Source organism: Callorhinus ursinus, unplaced genomic scaffold (assembly GCF_003265705.2).
Source record: "Callorhinus ursinus isolate GAN/ISIS: 27379988/994484 unplaced genomic scaffold, GSC_fseal_2.0 scaffold5, whole genome shotgun sequence".
Taxonomy (NCBI): Eukaryota; Metazoa; Chordata; class Mammalia; order Carnivora; family Otariidae; genus Callorhinus; species Callorhinus ursinus.
The window spans coordinates 51,831,522-51,848,935 of NW_027397067.1; the positions used below are offsets into that span (position 1 = coordinate 51,831,522).

General features: G+C 33.0%; 1 protein-coding gene across 5 annotated transcripts in view; it reads left to right on the forward strand.

The window, feature by feature from the left end:
• OXR1 (oxidation resistance 1) overlaps positions 1-17,414 on the forward strand; it is a 460,340-nt gene that overhangs the window by 430,980 nt on the left and 11,946 nt on the right. For 3 of the 5 annotated variants that reach the window (XM_025870992.2, XM_025870993.2, XM_025870998.2), the window contains 4 exons: positions 10,900-11,025; positions 11,775-11,927; positions 13,715-13,810; positions 15,586-15,659. In XM_025870992.2, the coding sequence (XP_025726777.1) occupies positions 10,900-11,025; positions 11,775-11,927; positions 13,715-13,810; positions 15,586-15,659 (449 nt within the window). Of the gene's footprint in view, positions 1-8,989; positions 9,071-10,899; positions 11,026-11,774; positions 11,928-13,714; positions 13,811-15,585; positions 15,660-17,414 lie in introns of all 5 variants that reach the window. The other 2 variants (XM_025870990.2, XM_025870997.2) reach the window with 1 other exon arrangement.

The following is a 17,414-nucleotide window of genomic DNA, read 5'->3' on the forward strand; positions in this document are numbered from 1 at the left end:
TCCAGCAGTGCTACCTAATACAAAACTTTAAAAGGTACTCTCTCTAGTATCTTTTAAAAGATACTAGAAAAATCTCAACCTTACTATTTTGAGAATCCTGTTATTTTTCAGTAAAATTATGTGTGCATTATTTGTTAGAAAATGTATTGCCAGATCTTTCTGTGTGATTTAGGATTATAACTTGCCTTATGAATATTAATTTTTATTTTTACTGTAATTGTGGGTAATTTAAATAAAGCTAGATACATACTTAGAACCAAGAATGACTTTGGAAGATGCCCCCAAAGCAGCTTGCCACCTATAAATGTTAAGCATGTAAAAATACCAAAGTTATTTCAACTGGTGTTTTTATTGGGTTTGAGCGTACTTTGTTATGTCTTTTTATGTTTAAGTTGAATAATTTCAAATTTTTGTTCATGTGATACATCAGCACAGAGGGATGTAGGCATCTGAAATGATTTAATTTGTTAAAATTGTGACCAGATTTATCAGAATAGCCAGTTAACACAGCTTTTTTTTTTTTAACCAAGAACAGTGGAACATTCATGTATTTTTTGATTTGCAGTTCAAATAAGTGTTTATAATTAGTTTGCTAAGACTTTAATCTGTTATAAATACAGGCAAAACAAATTGTGCATATTTTGAATTTTATGGATCATCATAATGTGCATCACAAACTTACCACACTCAACATTTCCTGTTTTTACCCTTATAGGAGGCTATTATGTGGTTTTGTCAGGTAGGAGTGAAAGGTTCTCATTGGTCTTCAGCTCTGTCCATACATATAGTTTATATATTATTACATTCAGCCTTCACAGTAACCTTGCAGAATCAGCATCACTCCCCATTTTAAAGATGAGGAAACAGGTATGAAGTGGTTACTGAACTAAGCTGTCATGGAGCACAGAGAGCTTGACTGTCATATTCTTTACTTCACCAGGATGTATTTCAGAGGTTTTAAAAATGGGACAGTACAGTGTGATGTGCTTTGATGTGTAGACAAGTTCAGGTTCAGGTTTTCTAGCTGTTTTCCTTGCTTATAGTGGATACCCTAGTAGCTGTAAGGCAGGAAAAAAGCTTAAGAAAATAAGGCTTAGAAGGATAGCAATTCTTATTTTGTAGTTTGAGATTCCCTAATAAGATTTTGCCTGAAAAGGGATTCTTGTGCTTTAAAACAAAAAACAGAAAATGATTCTTACAGAATAACAAATATTTTGTAGCTTTTCACAATTCATCATATCTTTACTCAACTGATTAGAATGGTATCTGAGACCTCATATAGGTCTTATAGCTAGTATTAATATGGCTATGTATTTACGTAAATCAGGACAATTTTCTAAATGCTCATGTATATAGTATCATATTTCACCTTACAGTAACTCGGTGTTAACCGGATGTAGATTATTTTCATTTTACAGATGAGTTAATTTAAGGCTCAGAGACATTAACTAATAACTAATAGGTAAAATATGCTCTAAAATACATGGAATGAAGTTAAACCTTTGCCATTTAGCTTCAGTGAGAACCATATTGATCAAGCATGCTTAACTTTCCTGTCTTTATTTTTTTAAGGCCAGTTTAGAGCTTATTCTGACAAGCAACCTAAACTTTAATTTCTAACTATTTATTTGAAACTATTTATATATTTATTGTAACCATATACTGTATCCTGGCTTTTTAGTATCTGTTAATAAATTGTAATTTGCTTGAATGTTATAAGCCTATTTTATAATAAGAATTTAGGGTTAATCAGATTAAAGTCACAAATCATTAAATATAGCAACATTGTTTTATCTCTATCCACATTTCATTATTTTAGTCAGCTCTTTTTTATATTTAGGCCCTCATATGTGACAAGACAGATTTTTTTTGTACTTAGGCTTTCATGTATGAAAACAGGAGAAAAAAAATCCCATGATAACTTATTTACATGTCTGCAAGAATAAGTCCATAAGAAGAGCTACTTTAAATGTAAAAAATCTTCCAGTGACCTTAGCTCAAGGTAATATTCATGTTAATGAGAAAAATAATTATTTCTAATGCTGTATACTGATAACACTGTATTATTCTAAACACTTACCATCATTTAATCCTCATTGTGAAAATTGCTACTCTCATCTCCGTTTTAAGAAACAAAGGCAGTCACACTACAACCAATAAGGGTCAGAGCCATGGTTTGAATCCAGGCATTCTGGCTTTAGTCTGTGCCCTTAAATTCTTTACTCTCTCTCAAAATCTTCACAACATAACCAGGGGAAGGGAATTAGCATTTATTTTGTATATTTAATGTGTCAGTGTTTATTTTGATATATGTCTTACATATATTATCATGTATTCCTCATAAAGTGCTTAAAATATTTCTGTTTGAAAGACATAAAATGGAGAGATTAAAAGCAGTTGCTCAAGTTCACAAAACTAGTAAAAAGCAGAATTAAAATTAAGGCAGAGGTCTGTATCCAAACCCAGTATTCTTTCTGCTAGACTATGTTGCCTACCTGTAGTACCTATTTACAGGAAATTTATTAACTAGTATTTATACACATCTTATTGTATGTAAAACATCTGCTTTCTAGTCAACAACCTCATTGAAAAGATATATGCATATATATTCAGTGTAGAATATTTTTTCTTCATTTGACTTAGTAGTTGAAAAGCATATTTATTGTATATGCAAGTTAGGAGACATAATAATAAAATGAGTATCTATGATCCCACTACCCAACTTAAGAACTACAGCATTACCAAAGCAGTTGTATCAGCCTGTATGTTCTTTCTCTGTGTCATTTCATGTTTTCCCCAAATTGGTAACCACCTCTCCAAATTTTGTTATCCTTCCCCTACTTTTTTCTAATTAATAGATTTTATTTTTGAAGCAATTTTAGGTTTATAGAAAAATTGAATGGAAAGTACAGAGTTCCCATATACCCCTCCCCCCACCAACACACACACAGTACTCCTGTTGTGCATATCTTTGTATTGGTATGGTGTACTTGTTACAATTTATGAACTAATATTATATGTTATTATCACCCAAAGTCCATAGTTTACCTTAAGGTCTAGTCTTTCTGTTGTACATTCTATGGAATGACATACCATTATAGGATGATACAGGATTGTTTCACTACCCTGTAAGTTCCCTGTGCTGCCTCTATTTATCCCTCTTTACCTGAATACCTAGTAACCACTGATCTTTTTCTTGTTTCTGTGGTTTTGCCTTTTCCAGAGTATCATATAGTTGCCATCACACAATATTGTAGACTTTTCAGAATGGCTTCTTTCACTTAGTAAGATACATGAAAAGTTTCTTACTGTCTTTTAATGGCTTGATTGCTCATTTATTTTTAGTGCTGACTTAATATTCTGTTGTCTGGATGTATCCTTTCTCCTCTTTAAGGATATCTTAGTGGGCACCTGGGTGGCTCAGTTGGTTAAGCGACTGCCTTCAGCTCAGGTCATGATCCTGGAGTCCTGGGATCGAGTCCCACATCGGGCTCCCTGCTCAGCAGGGGGTCTGCTTCTCCCTCTGACCCTCTTCCCTCTCGTGCTCTCTGTCTCTCATTCTCTCTCTCTCAAATAAATAAATAAAATCTTAAAAAAAAAGGATATCTTAGTTACTTCCAAGTTTTGACACTTAAAAAGCTGTTTTACATGCAGATTTTGTGTGAATATAAGTTTTCAAATCATTTGGGTTAAATACCAAGGAGCATGATTGCCAGATTTTATAAGATTATAATCGTTTAGTTTTGTAGCAATCTACCAGACTTTTCCAAAGCGGCAGTACCATTTTCCACTGTACCAACAGTAAATGAGAATTCCTTTTGCTCCACCACTCACCAGCATTGATGTTGTCAGTGCTTTCGATTTTAGCCATTCTAAATAGGTATGTAGTAGTATCCCATTTTAATTTGTATTTCCCTGATAATGTATGATATTGAACATCTTTTCATATTCTTCTTTGCCATCTGTATATCTTCTTTGGTGAGGTGTCCAGATGTTTAGTTTATGAGTTGGGAAATATTTCATCTGCCTCTATTTTCTAGAAGAAACTGTAGAGAATTAGCATAATTTCTTCCTTAAGTGTTTGATAGAATTTATCAGTGAATCCCTCTGGATTCACTCCAAATGCTCCAGAGCTAGAGATCATAACTTTCTTTGTAAGTACAGAGTACAGGGTCAGCTACCATAGTATATGCATTGTTGCTTTGCAAAAAGTCAGTATAATAACAGTGGCACAAATGGAAATCTGTCCAGTTTATCTATGTTTTTTTTTTTTTTTATTCTTATGTCTTTCTCAGCTTCCAGCAAGTTTGCATAGCTTTTTATAGTATCTTGATGTTTCTGGTAACTAATTCATTTTAGTTGGCTAGAATTGTGCCTCATACTTCCTGTTTTGGAAGATTAGTAATTATTAATTAAATTTCTTTAATCAATATAGGTCTACTCAGTTGATCTATTTTTTTTTCTTGTGTAAGTTTTGGTGGTTTGTCTCTTTCAAGGAATTGATCGATTTCATCTAGGTTATCAAAGTTGTGGGTATTGAGTCATTTATAATATTCCTTCGTTCTTTTAATATCCATGAGATCAATAGTGATGGCCCCTCTTCATTTCTGATATAATTCATTTCTTCCTTCTTTTAGCTTGGCTAGAGGTTTATCAATTTATTGACCTTTTCAAAAACTGGCTTTTTGTTTCATCGATTTTTCTTTTTTGCATTTCTGTTTTCAATCTCATTGATTTCTGCTCTCATTTTTTTATTTATTTTCTTCTACTTCAGATTTAATTTGTTCTTATTCTAGTTTCCTAAGATGGAAGCTTAGATTATTGATTTTAGATATTTTCTTATATATGCATTCTATGGTATAAATTTTCCTCTAACTCCTGTCTTCACTGCATCCCAAAATTTCAATACTTTGGAATTTTTCTTCGTCTAGTTCAAAACATTTAAAATTTCTCCCAGGACTTTTTTGACTGAATTAATTAGAAATGTGTTGTTGAAAAGTATTTGGGGATTTTCCCACTATTTCTCTGTTAAAATTTCTAGTTAATTCCGTTGTGGTCTGAGAGCATACTTTTTATGATACCTATTTGTTAAGGTATGTGTTATGGACCAGAATGTGGTCGATCTTAATGTTCCACGTGAGTTTGAGATGAATGTGTGTTCTGTTGTTGTTGGATGACATGTATATTAGATCCATGTTAATTAGATCCAGTTAATGGGGTTTTTCAGTTTGACTCTGTTCTTACTGATTTTCTGCCTGCTGGATTTGTAAATAACTGATAGAGGAGCTTTGAAGTCTCCAACTGTAATAGTGGATTTATATATTTCAAGATTATGTAATGAGTATTCTTTTCCCCTGACATACTAGGGAGAAAATAAGATTATTCACTTTTTGAGATTCACTTCTTATATTTACTGTTCCAAAAAGCTAAAGCAACATATAGATAGTGTAATTGAATGGTTTTGAGTGGCTAAAAGGTTTCTTTTTGACTAAAAGAACAGTGAATAGATCTGCCTTCTCATGAAAATCTGAATCACCTGCAAATATATTTAAGAGGAAGTAATTGTAAATATAGATTTATTCAAAACTTTGATAATATGTTCTGTTTTCAGTTCGCTGTGGATTACATCTCTTTTTCTCCTCTATTTCTGTTTTGTGGGCAAATTTATGATTCTCTGCTTCTTTTATACCTTATTTATTACAGTCCCATGAAGTGTTATTTTGAAAGCAGTAGTTTAGGGCAAAAGGAGCAAAGTTCTAACATAATCCAGGTCTTATTTTGTAATAAAGACATTGTTGTGTATGTATAGAACAGAACAGAAGGTTATATGATTTGAAGCATGATGTTGTATGCCTTTTTGTTAGCTACTGCAACTTAGATTTCCTCCATATTTTTGGGTACCAAAGTAAGTATAAGTGGCATTGATTAGGTAATATTTGTCTTTCTACTCCATTTCCCTTTACCGAGGAACAAAAGTAAGGAGTAAGTAAGGAATAAAAATGGCACATTCACAGCTATCTACCAGACTTTTGTTAGTTTGCCAGGAAGTTGGGAGAAGGGAGGCTCTGTTTTGTGGGGTAATCTCGGGGAAATACCGAACATCCTGGAAGGAGGACTATTAGACCCTAGCATTGGTCTTTATGTCTAGAAGAACATGTTCTTACTCATGGAACTGACAGAAACTGTACGTTTTCTCTAACTTTAGCTTTTGTTCTCTACTGGTTGTTGTTGTTGTTGTTAGTCCCTTTGTAATAGAGATGGGTTGATTTAATGCTGTCCCTACATTTGTATTCTGTGAAAATAAATGCTTAGGGAAGCACTTTCTCTGTGTGAGAGTCCTTTGTCAGACTGAAAAGACTGGAGAGTAGCACTTAATTCTGTAGAGGTCATAGTGCTCAGTTCCTACAGCGGGGTTTTGGCAGTGTATGGAAACCACTTTATTCTTCAAGAAATGATTCTAGCAAGACAGTGAATATACTTTTAATTGAAGCTAGTTTCTTCAAAGTCTGCACCCTTAATAATTGGGAGTATGGTGTAGGACATTTTGTAGAGATGTGTCCATTTTCTACTTAGGTTTAATCTTTTGGGTAAATAAATTCTGTACATGGAGTATGATTTACCAAAGGGATAAAAATTAATTTAAGACTAATTCAGTTCCATCATATATACTAAGAATCTGTATCTCTTTATTCATTTATTTTGAGAAGATGACGTATGTTTCCGTACTCATTCGATTTCACACCCTTTTTCTTTATTAAATTACAGACTCTTGATGGTTTTTTTGTATCTTCATTTATCACAGCCTGAGTAAATAGGATTGAGGAAATGATGGGTTTATAAGTCCCAAAATACAGTTTTTTACAAAAAAAGTATGAATGAGAAAAGGTAGATTTGTGACATTAAAAAGAAACTATGACTTTCCCAAATGTTATAAGCTTATATTTAGGATGGCAGCTAGTTCATGGTTCCCTCAGTGATACCTCCTACTCAGTGATGTTGATATGGTTATGCTTGTAAGTGATTCCTTTTGTGAGCATAATTTAATTTTACTTCCAGCAAAGAACTGTGTTTAATATGGTAAAAGAAGGAGCTTCAATACAAATAAGTGTAAACGTGGTAACCAGAAGGATAGAAGGAATGCAGAGGAGCAGATAAGTCATATAATTTGAAAACTCTGGCTAGGAGACTTGATCAGATTGAATACCCTGGGAAAAAGAAAGAAAAATACAGCTGGCCATTTAATATTTTGTGGAGATTTCTTTTGCTGGTCATAGAAAAACAAGGCTGTGATTTTTTAATTTTTAAGATCTAATTTCTCTTTCATCTTTATTGAAAATGTTTTTGTTCTTAATTGAAAAGGATTTAATATTCTTATCTAATCCTGAAATTTAAAATTAATTTCAGAAGAGTCATAGTATACAAGATAGTTGAGCTCTCAAAACTGAAATATTTTAATATCCATAAATAAATAAGGAAGCTGTTCAGAGGGTAATTGGTGAAAAATGATTAAGCAAAAGTAATGTTAGTAATAGTAGCTATTATTTACTATGTGCTGGACACTATACTTAATCCTTTATTATGTGCATTTTTTCATTTTTTTTCATAAAAAATGTATTTTGTATGTGGTCTTATTATTTCCATTGTTTTATGGAGGAAAAAAAAGGGTCCAAACTCGGATCCATCTGATCCTCTAGGGCTCTAGAGATCATAACCATTTTAGGTTTCTTTGTAAGTTGGGTGAATTATCACACTGCATGCATTGTTGATTTGTAAAAGTCAATATTATGACAAAATAGAAGTCTGTCCAGTTTCTTTTCCTTTTTACTATTTGCATGTCTTTCATAGATTTCAACAGGTTTATATAACTTGTCAGTTACCCTGATGTTAATGGGTGGTTAATTTATTTTAGTTGGCTGAAACAAGAGCTTTTTAAAACCTAGGTTAGAAGTCATCTCTTCCAAGCCAGTGGTTCAACTGCGTTGATCACAAGAGCAATCTGTCATAGCTCAGGAGAGTCAGCACATATTTATTGGCACAACCAGAGTTCACTATATTATGGTTTCTGTTTTAGGAATTAGGTCATGATCTGAGAAAGCTGTAGCTGTTGTTATCAACCTGAGGAAACTTGTCTGTTTTTGTGGATTTTTTATAATAATGTTCCTCTTCATATATGGCTTTCAACTTCATTATACAAGAGACTGGTCTAGGCAATTATAGAAGATAATTTTTCTTAGGAATTCAGAATGTAGGAAAGTCATTAAGATTTGGTCACAGATAACTGTTGCAGTACCAACCATAAAGAAATAATATAAAGACAAAAACTGAAGTCATGTAGAAAGACTAAAGTAGACATGTCTGAGAAGGTACTGTTGATTAGGTACACTTTTGAAAATCTAATTTTTACTTTCTAGAGCTTATTTTTCTTACTACCTTAGGTTTTAATGTACTTCATTTCTTATTCTTGCTCCCTCCCTTTTTTTCTGATACAGATCATATGGAGTGGGTATGTTTCTCACCTTTGCCTAGAAGAAATTCTTCCAGCATTTCCATTAGGATAAACGTTTGAGCTAAACTGATTTGGAGGAGAGAGTTGAAACTACCTTTTCTTTGTAAAATGCCCACCATTATGATTTTAGATGTTGTCTTCAATGTTATCTTTGATGTTAGCAAAGCATGTTGTTTTCTGTAGTGATTCTTTATAAGCAGCTATAACTCTATTTATTCAGTCAAATTCTGTCTTATGAAGCAGTTCATAAACCTTATATTGTGAACCAGTTGGATGTAGCGGTTTTAAACTCATTCATGTGTATTTCGCTGTAGCTTGATATCAGTATCTCCTGGATTTTCAGCATGGAGTGGGGAAAGAAACCCTGATTACAGTTCTCTTTCTCCATTTAAGTTTCTCCATTTGTTTTGTTTTGTTTTGTTTTGTTTTGGCTCTTTTTCTCAACTGTCAGTGGAATTATTGTCTTCCTGTCTCCATATTCAGGTAGTATCAGTGGCTGAGTATCACCGCAGGATCGATGCTCTAAATACTGAAGAACTACGCACACTCTGCAGACGTCTCCAGGTGCCCCATTCAGTAGTTTAAACCCCTCCGGAGATTGAATACTCCGTTTTTAGTGTCTTTTGTCAGGGCAAATCTCATTTTTAAAGGATTTGTTTTGACTGCAGCACTAAAATAGCCCATCAGAAAATTCCTTTTTGTATTAAAGAGTACGGTTTTGCCTTGAAGAGCTCTAGGATTATCTTTTCTGTCATCTTTTCATTTTAAAAATATTCAGAGGAATTTTCTGTCACTGTAGAACTGTTCTTAGTACTGTGTGTTTCTTAGAGCAATGAGGAATGTTCATTTAATTTTAAAATTGGAAGAATGTTTTGGGTTTGAGGTTAAATCTTTACTAAATAGAATCTGAAAGATGAAGTACTATCAGACAATTGAAAACCTTTTAATGAATACCAAGACTTAAATATTTTCTCTTCTTTAAGGTTATTTCAGTTGTATCAACCTCACATCAAATATTTTAATGAGATAAATTGTTTTTGTTTTTGAGGTATTCCTGGTTGGATGAGAAATACTTTGGAATAATATACCCTAGACATCAGAACTAGATAAATTATTTAAAATTCCATGAAATAATCTTTGTGATTTTTTTTTTAATAACAAGAAAGTGATACAGTTGAACTCATTTTTCAGTTTTGTGTATTATTGTGTGTTTTCCTCTTCTTACTAAGATATGCTTTCATGGCTGTGCTAGAACTACTGATTTTTGTCTTTTCTTTTAATGCTTCTTATGCTGCCTTTGATTTTTTTTTTAACCTTTCACATCATCAGAATAAGGGTAAAACATGCTGATGATGTGAAAGAATTAATATAGTTTAACTTCTCATCAAAAAGCAATACAATTCTAGGACATGTATTGGTTGAAAATATATGCTATTTAGGTTTGGTAAGAAATCTGTTAAAGGACAAAATAGTTTAGCAGGATTTCATTCTTAATGGAATCAGTCGCTGTGCATTGCTGCATTTTAGTTATCTGCTCCAATAGAATTTTCCAACTTAAAAGTTTCATCAATAGTTATATTTTATATCTTTTATTTCCTAATATTGCATTTATATATGAAAATTAATAGTGGTACTTTATAATTTATTAATAAAATATGAAAAAGTATCAACAGAATAGATTGTATCTGACTTTGAGTTAATTGACATTTTTATCGTTTTAAGAATATCAGTGAGATCATTTCCATCATGCAAAACCATATATTCTTTTTTAATGCATCACATTTATCTAGTTTTTAAAATATAGTTATGAAAAAATTAAATCTATTGTATGGTCCAACTCGATTAAAAAAAGTGTTTTGAAAATAAAATTAAGGAAGGCATTTTCTAAGTAATGGTAATTTTTCAATGAAGCAAATAAATCTATGTATGCACACATACTGATGAAAATTATACTTTTTATTGGATCGTTCCTTAAAATTTTGGCACCCAGAAAGTTTTCTTAATTATTTTTGGCAAATTTTATGTTTACCGTGAAAAAAATCCCACATATTTTAAATAGCACAGACAAATAGCAAGCTAGCTGGCTCACTTTTGCCCTTCAACAGGAAAATTAAAGTTTGCATGTGACTTTTCCTTTCACACAGAAATATGGGTGTTAATCATTATCTTTCCATCATATAGTGGTTGAGAAAAATGTTTATAGTTAAAAAATCTTTTTCTACATTGGATATACTATTGTTATTTGATGGAGCATCTTTTGCCTTCTAAAATCCTAAATTAAAGTTTTAGCCCACTTTTTTAAGGTACAAAGTTTTATTTCTCTCAAAAGGCAGAAATTGTTTAATGCATGTTGCAATTTTATATTAACATGCTGCTGCTGTTTACTTCTTTAGATTACTACAAAAGAAGACCTAAATTCAAAGCAGATTGCTCCATTGAAAGCAGACCTGGAGTCTGAATCTTTTCGACCAAACCTAAGTGATCCCAGTGAACTCTTACTGCCAGATCAAATTGAAAAGGTATAACATACCCACATATGTGCATTTCTGAGTGTGTGCCCGTAAGAGTAAAACAGCATCTTTTCGGTTGTTTTCAACACTAAAGAAGCAGGGTTACTGCTATTAGTCTTCCTTTCCTGTGAATAAAAGTAAACAATATATAGCAACTAGTGTAAAAGATGATGTTAGGAGCAGACATTAAAATAAATGATAGCAGTTTAAATGAGATGTTGTAATAGTCAAAATTTTAATTTCTTACTGTATACTAGTTACTCGTTTTCTGTGGTTATCTGATGTAGTTTTTTACAACCCCTACAGGAGTTGGATACTCTTACTGTGTGTATTTTATGAATGAAAAAATTTAGGCATAAAGAAATTTAGTATCTTGTTCAAAGTCACGCAGCTATAAAATGTTGAAGCTTGATTTCTAGGGCCCATTATTTGAGAAGTTGTTAATAATTAAGCTAACAGTCCATTCAGTATTTTTGTTAATACAGAGGGTGAAAACAGTAAGTAATCCCTGTTTCTTGTCTCTCTTCTAATTCGTGTCTTGTTTGGCATGTTCCTTTCTTTTCCTGGTGAGCAATTACTATTTCATGCTGAGAAATGTACAATTATTCTTCAGGCATCTCTGTATCTTTGAGAATAATCTCTCCTGTTATTTTTGTAGCCTATATTTTATGAAGTACCATTACATTTCAGCTGACATTACTATATTGCACATTGACAATAAGCTATCAAGTAAAATATTAACATTTTATTTCTCATAGCTTACCAAGCATCTTCCACCAAGAACAATTGGCTATCCATGGACTCTTGTATATGGCACCGGGAAGCATGGCACAAGCTTGAAGACCCTTTATCGAACAATGACAGGTTTAGACACCCCAGTGCTGATGGTGATTAAAGACAGTGATGGGCAGGTATGAAAAATAACTACATGGACACCTTACCCTTTAAGAGATTACAGTAAAAATAACATTTAATATATTTTTTGATAATTATTTTCATTACATTTTTATTAAGTTTAACTGATAATTTTATTGAGTACTTCTAATATATATACAAGGCATTTTTGAGTGCTACAGAGCATAGATATGAGCATGAATCATTAAAGGGATTATGTCTGGTAAAAAACATTTAAGTGTACCAATATCTCCTGGAACAAGCAAAATATGCCAGATGTAGTGAGAACCTAGAGAAAGCAGAAGGGGTGTTCATATCTATCTGGACAGGTAAGAATGAAGTTCATGGAAAGGGTGAAAATTGATGAGTCTTGAAGCATGGGTTAAAGTTTTGAAAGTTAAAGAGAATTGTGTGAGGATGCTACCAAGAACAAAACCATAGGTAAGCAAGAGACATATTGGTTTGTTCCTGAAACATCAAGTTCAGGTCAGTCCAGATTGGAGAGTAATGAGAGAATGAAATAGCAATATTAATTTAAAAAACAAAACACTACTACTATTGACACCTTTATTGTGCTTTTCCCACACATTTGACCAATCATTGATAGGCATTATCTTATTTAATCATCAAAGCCCTATGAGATTGATAGTTTTATGATCACTGTTCTAAGGAAGAGTTAACTATGACTAAAAGAATTTCATCAGCTTCCCCAAAGTTAAACACCCAGTAAAGGGTAATTGCAGCACGAAAATGAAAGAACTGCTTACTACATGCCACAGCATAGATAAGTGTCACAAATGTAATAATTGAGTTGAAAATCAGACACTAAGGAGTAACTATCTTATGAATGCATTTAAGGAAAGTTTATAAATAGGCAAAACAAATATATGGTATTCAGGCTATTTAGCGTCCCTTTGGAAAGTGGATGTGGTGAGGCAGAGGAGGCACAAGGACAGCTTCTGAAGTGCTGATGATGTTGTTTCTTGATCTAAATGAAGGTTAAATGGGACTTTGCTTTGTGATAATTCCACCTTGAGCTGTGTATTTATATAAAACGTGTATATATATATATATGTATGACATATACCTTTTAATAAGAAAACCTATTTTAAAAATTGAGACTGTCAAAGTAGATTTATCAGTATATTATCAAAAATTAAGATTATAAAAGTGACTATAGAAATTATCTGTAAAACTCTCTACATTCCCATTTTATCATGTGGAAACTTAGACCCAGAGCATTGAAATAACTTGTCCCAGTTCCTTATTCACTCATTCTTTTTTTAGGTTATTTATATTGCGTGTTTTGTTCTGTGTAAGAGCATAACATTACAGGTCCAAGCACTTCAGGCCAGAGACCTTCCCTCATGGGATTTATTGTCTAATGAGGACAAAAAGAGCATATACCTTTTTAGTAGTAGAACGTTTACCCACGCAGAAGGGTTTTTGCTTTCCTAAATCCTGTAATCCCACTGTAACGTGTTATCCTTATTATACATGCATTGTGCATATAAGTTCTAAAATGTGATAATCACTTTTTAAGATTGTTAATTGTTAAAATAAGCATCCTTTCAGATTTCAAAACTAGGAAAAATTTCCCATTGAGAAACTGATATGCTTTGTACTTCACAATAATGCAAATTTTATAACAGCTGATCGTGTTTCCCTTTTTAAGTAGGAGGAGATAAAATTATATTACATTTCTGGGTTTTTTTGCATCTTACTTAAACCTAAATAATGAGGTAATGCTTAATGAAGCAAATTAATTGTCATGTCATTGAACATGCCTTTTTTTACTCCTTAGGTTTTTGGTGCATTAGCATCTGAGCCATTTAAAGTGAGTGATGGCTTTTATGGTACTGGAGAGACCTTTGTTTTTACGTTCTGTCCAGAGTTTGAGGTAAGGACAATTATTCCAATATTCAGTTTATAAAAAGATGGCATAATGAAAAGAACATGCACCTTGGAGTCATATACACTTGCATTTGTCTCTCATCTCTGTCTTTTGCTAACTGTAACTTAGCACTTTTTGACCATTTTGAGGTTCAACTTTCCTATGGATAGACTAGGAACCATAAATGTAACAGGGTTGTTTAAAAATTAAATGAGAATCATATATACAACACTTGGCATAGTGCCAGACATACATCATGGTCTCAGTAAAAAGTATACATCATCGTTACTGTTCTGAATTGCCATTGTGAAATTCTTAGAAACTTTCAGTGACTTAAGTTGCATGATGTAAGTATTGAAAACTTAAAAAATAAATCATTTGGGTTTAAATCAGTTAATTACCTGACTTTTTCTTTATTATGGCTTGATTAATTTAAATTGAATACATTCCAATGCCAATAAGATCTAAAATGTAAAGATGTACAATGAATTTTAGTCAATATGTTGACTGTTGAAAACATTGCATGCAATTGCAGCATTTTGGGTACATTAAAATTCAGTGTGTCAAACCTTTACTTAAGAGATCTTGAAAAAAGGTTAAAGAAGTAGTCTTTAGAAATAGTTTCTATAATGAGCAGAATAGTTTCTATAATGAGCAGATAACACACTAGAAGATTTCTTAACAAACTTGTGCTTAACTGGCTTACCAGATTAGCCAGTGCTTTCCATTCCCTCATAAAACATAACCGATGCCTACAGCTAACTGGAAGTTTATAATTGTTACAGTTTTTTTTTTTTTAAGATTTATTTACCCATTTTAGAGATAAAGTGTGAGTGGGGCAGGGATGGGGGCCGAAGGAGAGAGAGGCAGAGCAGCAGACTCCCCACTGAACATGGAGCCTGATGTGGGGCTGGATCTCACCACCCAGGAGATCATGACCTCAGCTGAAACCAGGAGTCAGGGGCTGAACCAACTGAACCACCCAGGTGCCCCTGTTACAGATTTTTTAAGCATCAGTTGTGCTTATACTTAAATCTTTTTATGCTGTTTCTACCAGATTATGTAATTAATTTAGATGTTCTGTAACTATGAAAAAGTGAATGTTAAAGTTTATTTTATTGAAAACTATAATGAATACTTAGGAAAAAGTCGATAAAGGTGAGGTGTGCAGTGCTAGAAATTGCTGTTGTATTAGATTTAGGTAAAACTCCCATGGAAGGTTAGTAAAAAATATTTAAGAATATGAACATCTAGAAATTTTGCTCTTGGACCTAAGTGTTTTTATGTTCTGTTCTTTAAAAAAATTGACACTAGAAATCATAAACATATGTAGTGGGGCTTATATAAGAATGATGAGAGGCAAATCTGTATCCAAAGAAAAGACCTTGGCCTTATATCAAAGTATTATCAAATTAGTGTACATTTATGTTTAATGTTAAAATAAAAGTTAATGGCATCTATATCAATTTTTTAACTGATTTTATGCTTGCTTCAACTTTTGTCATTAACTGTCCAATTCTTGATGCATACATAGAAAAGAGAAGTATGTATAAAGAGATAATAAGATTTGAGGAATTGGAAATGAAAGTTGTGTGCTTTTAAACTTAGTCATACAAATACTGAAGCACAAAGCACCAGACCCTTCTGCCCAATCTTTTGTTCTTACTGTTATTATTCTCTTACTGTCAATCTAGGCTTTGTTAAGTACTTGGGGATTAGGAGAACTAACTCTGTATAGTGACCATTTTCATCTGCATATTTAAAGCTTTTTATTTTTGTAGGTCTTTAAGTGGACAGGAGATAATATGTTTTTTATCAAAGGAGACATGGATTCACTAGCTTTTGGTGGTGGAGGGTAAGTCTCTTGAACATTTTACCATGAGATTTTTAAAGAAACTATTCATCTGTGTTATTTATAAAGTCAGTTATTTTTGGAAAATTTTGACATTAGAATCTTAATTTGTATATTATGACTAAGAAAACAATGTATTTACAAGAAGGTGCATATGTGTAGTATGTGAAACTTGATAAAATGTTTATTAATTTTAAAGTGCTGTTGATTCCCTTTTGATTAAAACCCATCTTTTAGTATTTGAAAGTGAAATACACTAATACCTGAGACCTTCTCAAATTTTTTTTATTGTTATGTTAATCACCATACGCTACATCATTAGTTTTTGATGTAGTGTTCCATGATTCATTGTTTGTGCATAACACCCAGTGGTCCACACAGAATGTGCCCTCTCTAATACCCATCACCAGGCTAACCCATCCCCCCACCCCCCTCCCCTCTAGAACCCTCTCAAATGTAAAAAACCACGATGGTATGTTGTTTCTCCCAGTGTATAAAAAGATCAATTGTTTCCTTTTTATTCTACCCTGGAGACTATTTGGATTGAAAGTTCAGAGAATAATAGAAATTTATTTTCCTACCAAAAAATTGTGACACACCGTCCCCCCAGATTTTCAGAATTTGTTTTCTTACTTCCTTTGTTTTTAATAGTATCTGTTAGTCATTAATTTGATTTGATTCTTTTGCATAGCAAGCACTATGAGAACTTTTATTTATTCATTCTGGTATCCCAGCTTCATTCAGTCTTTACAGTGTTTGGAAGTAATTGGCTCTACTTCCTGCTAGCCTAGACTTTCAAATAGTGCTTATTAGCAAATGTTGACTGCTTCTTTTGTTATTTCTTTCTGTCCTTCAGGACCAGACATAAAGTATGCTAAGTAATTCCCAGACTTAAAAAAGTATTGTTTCCCCCAACTGAGGATATATAATAATTCATTCAGGCTGCAGAATCTTGTTAGCCTGCAAGAATATTCATTATCCTGAACAATTCTAACAAATTCTCTTACAACTTCTCTATAGATAGGTGTTTGGAGACATGATTTCAGTGATTAAAAAATTACCATGGTTATTATAGCCTTCTCTGAAGGACATAACCAGATAATTAAAAACCATGTTATTTTCAGTTGTTGGAATCAGCATATGTTTATATGTTCCAGTTACACCTTTTTTTATTGGTGGGGTGCAGGCAGTCATTCAGCCCTACCCCAAATGGTAATCTTACATGTGATTCAGTTAGCTCTCCAGGAAGGCCTCACAAGCAAATGGCTGATAATTTCAAGCTGTTAAGTGTACCTTGAATCTTTTTTATTTCCCCAAAGTTGCTAGGTTATTTTTATTTATTTTTCTTATTTTAAATTTTTTATTGTTATGTTAATCACCATGCATTACATCATTAGTTTTTCATGTAGTGTTCCATGATTCACTGTTTGTGCATAATATCCAGTGCTCCACGCACAACGTGTCCTCTTTAATACCCATCACCAGGCTAACCCATCCCCCCACCCCCCTCCCCTCTAGAACCCTCAGTTTGTTTTTCAGAGTCCATCATCTCTCATGGTTCGTCTCCCCCTCCGATTTCCCCCCCTTCATTCTTCCCCTCCTACTATCTTCTTTTTTTTTTTCTTGACATATATTGCATTATTTGTTTCAGAGGTACAGATCTGTGATTCAACAGTATTACACAATTCACAGCACTCACCATAGCACATAACCTCCCCAATGTCTATCACCCAGCCACCCCCCCCCCCCCCCCCCCCC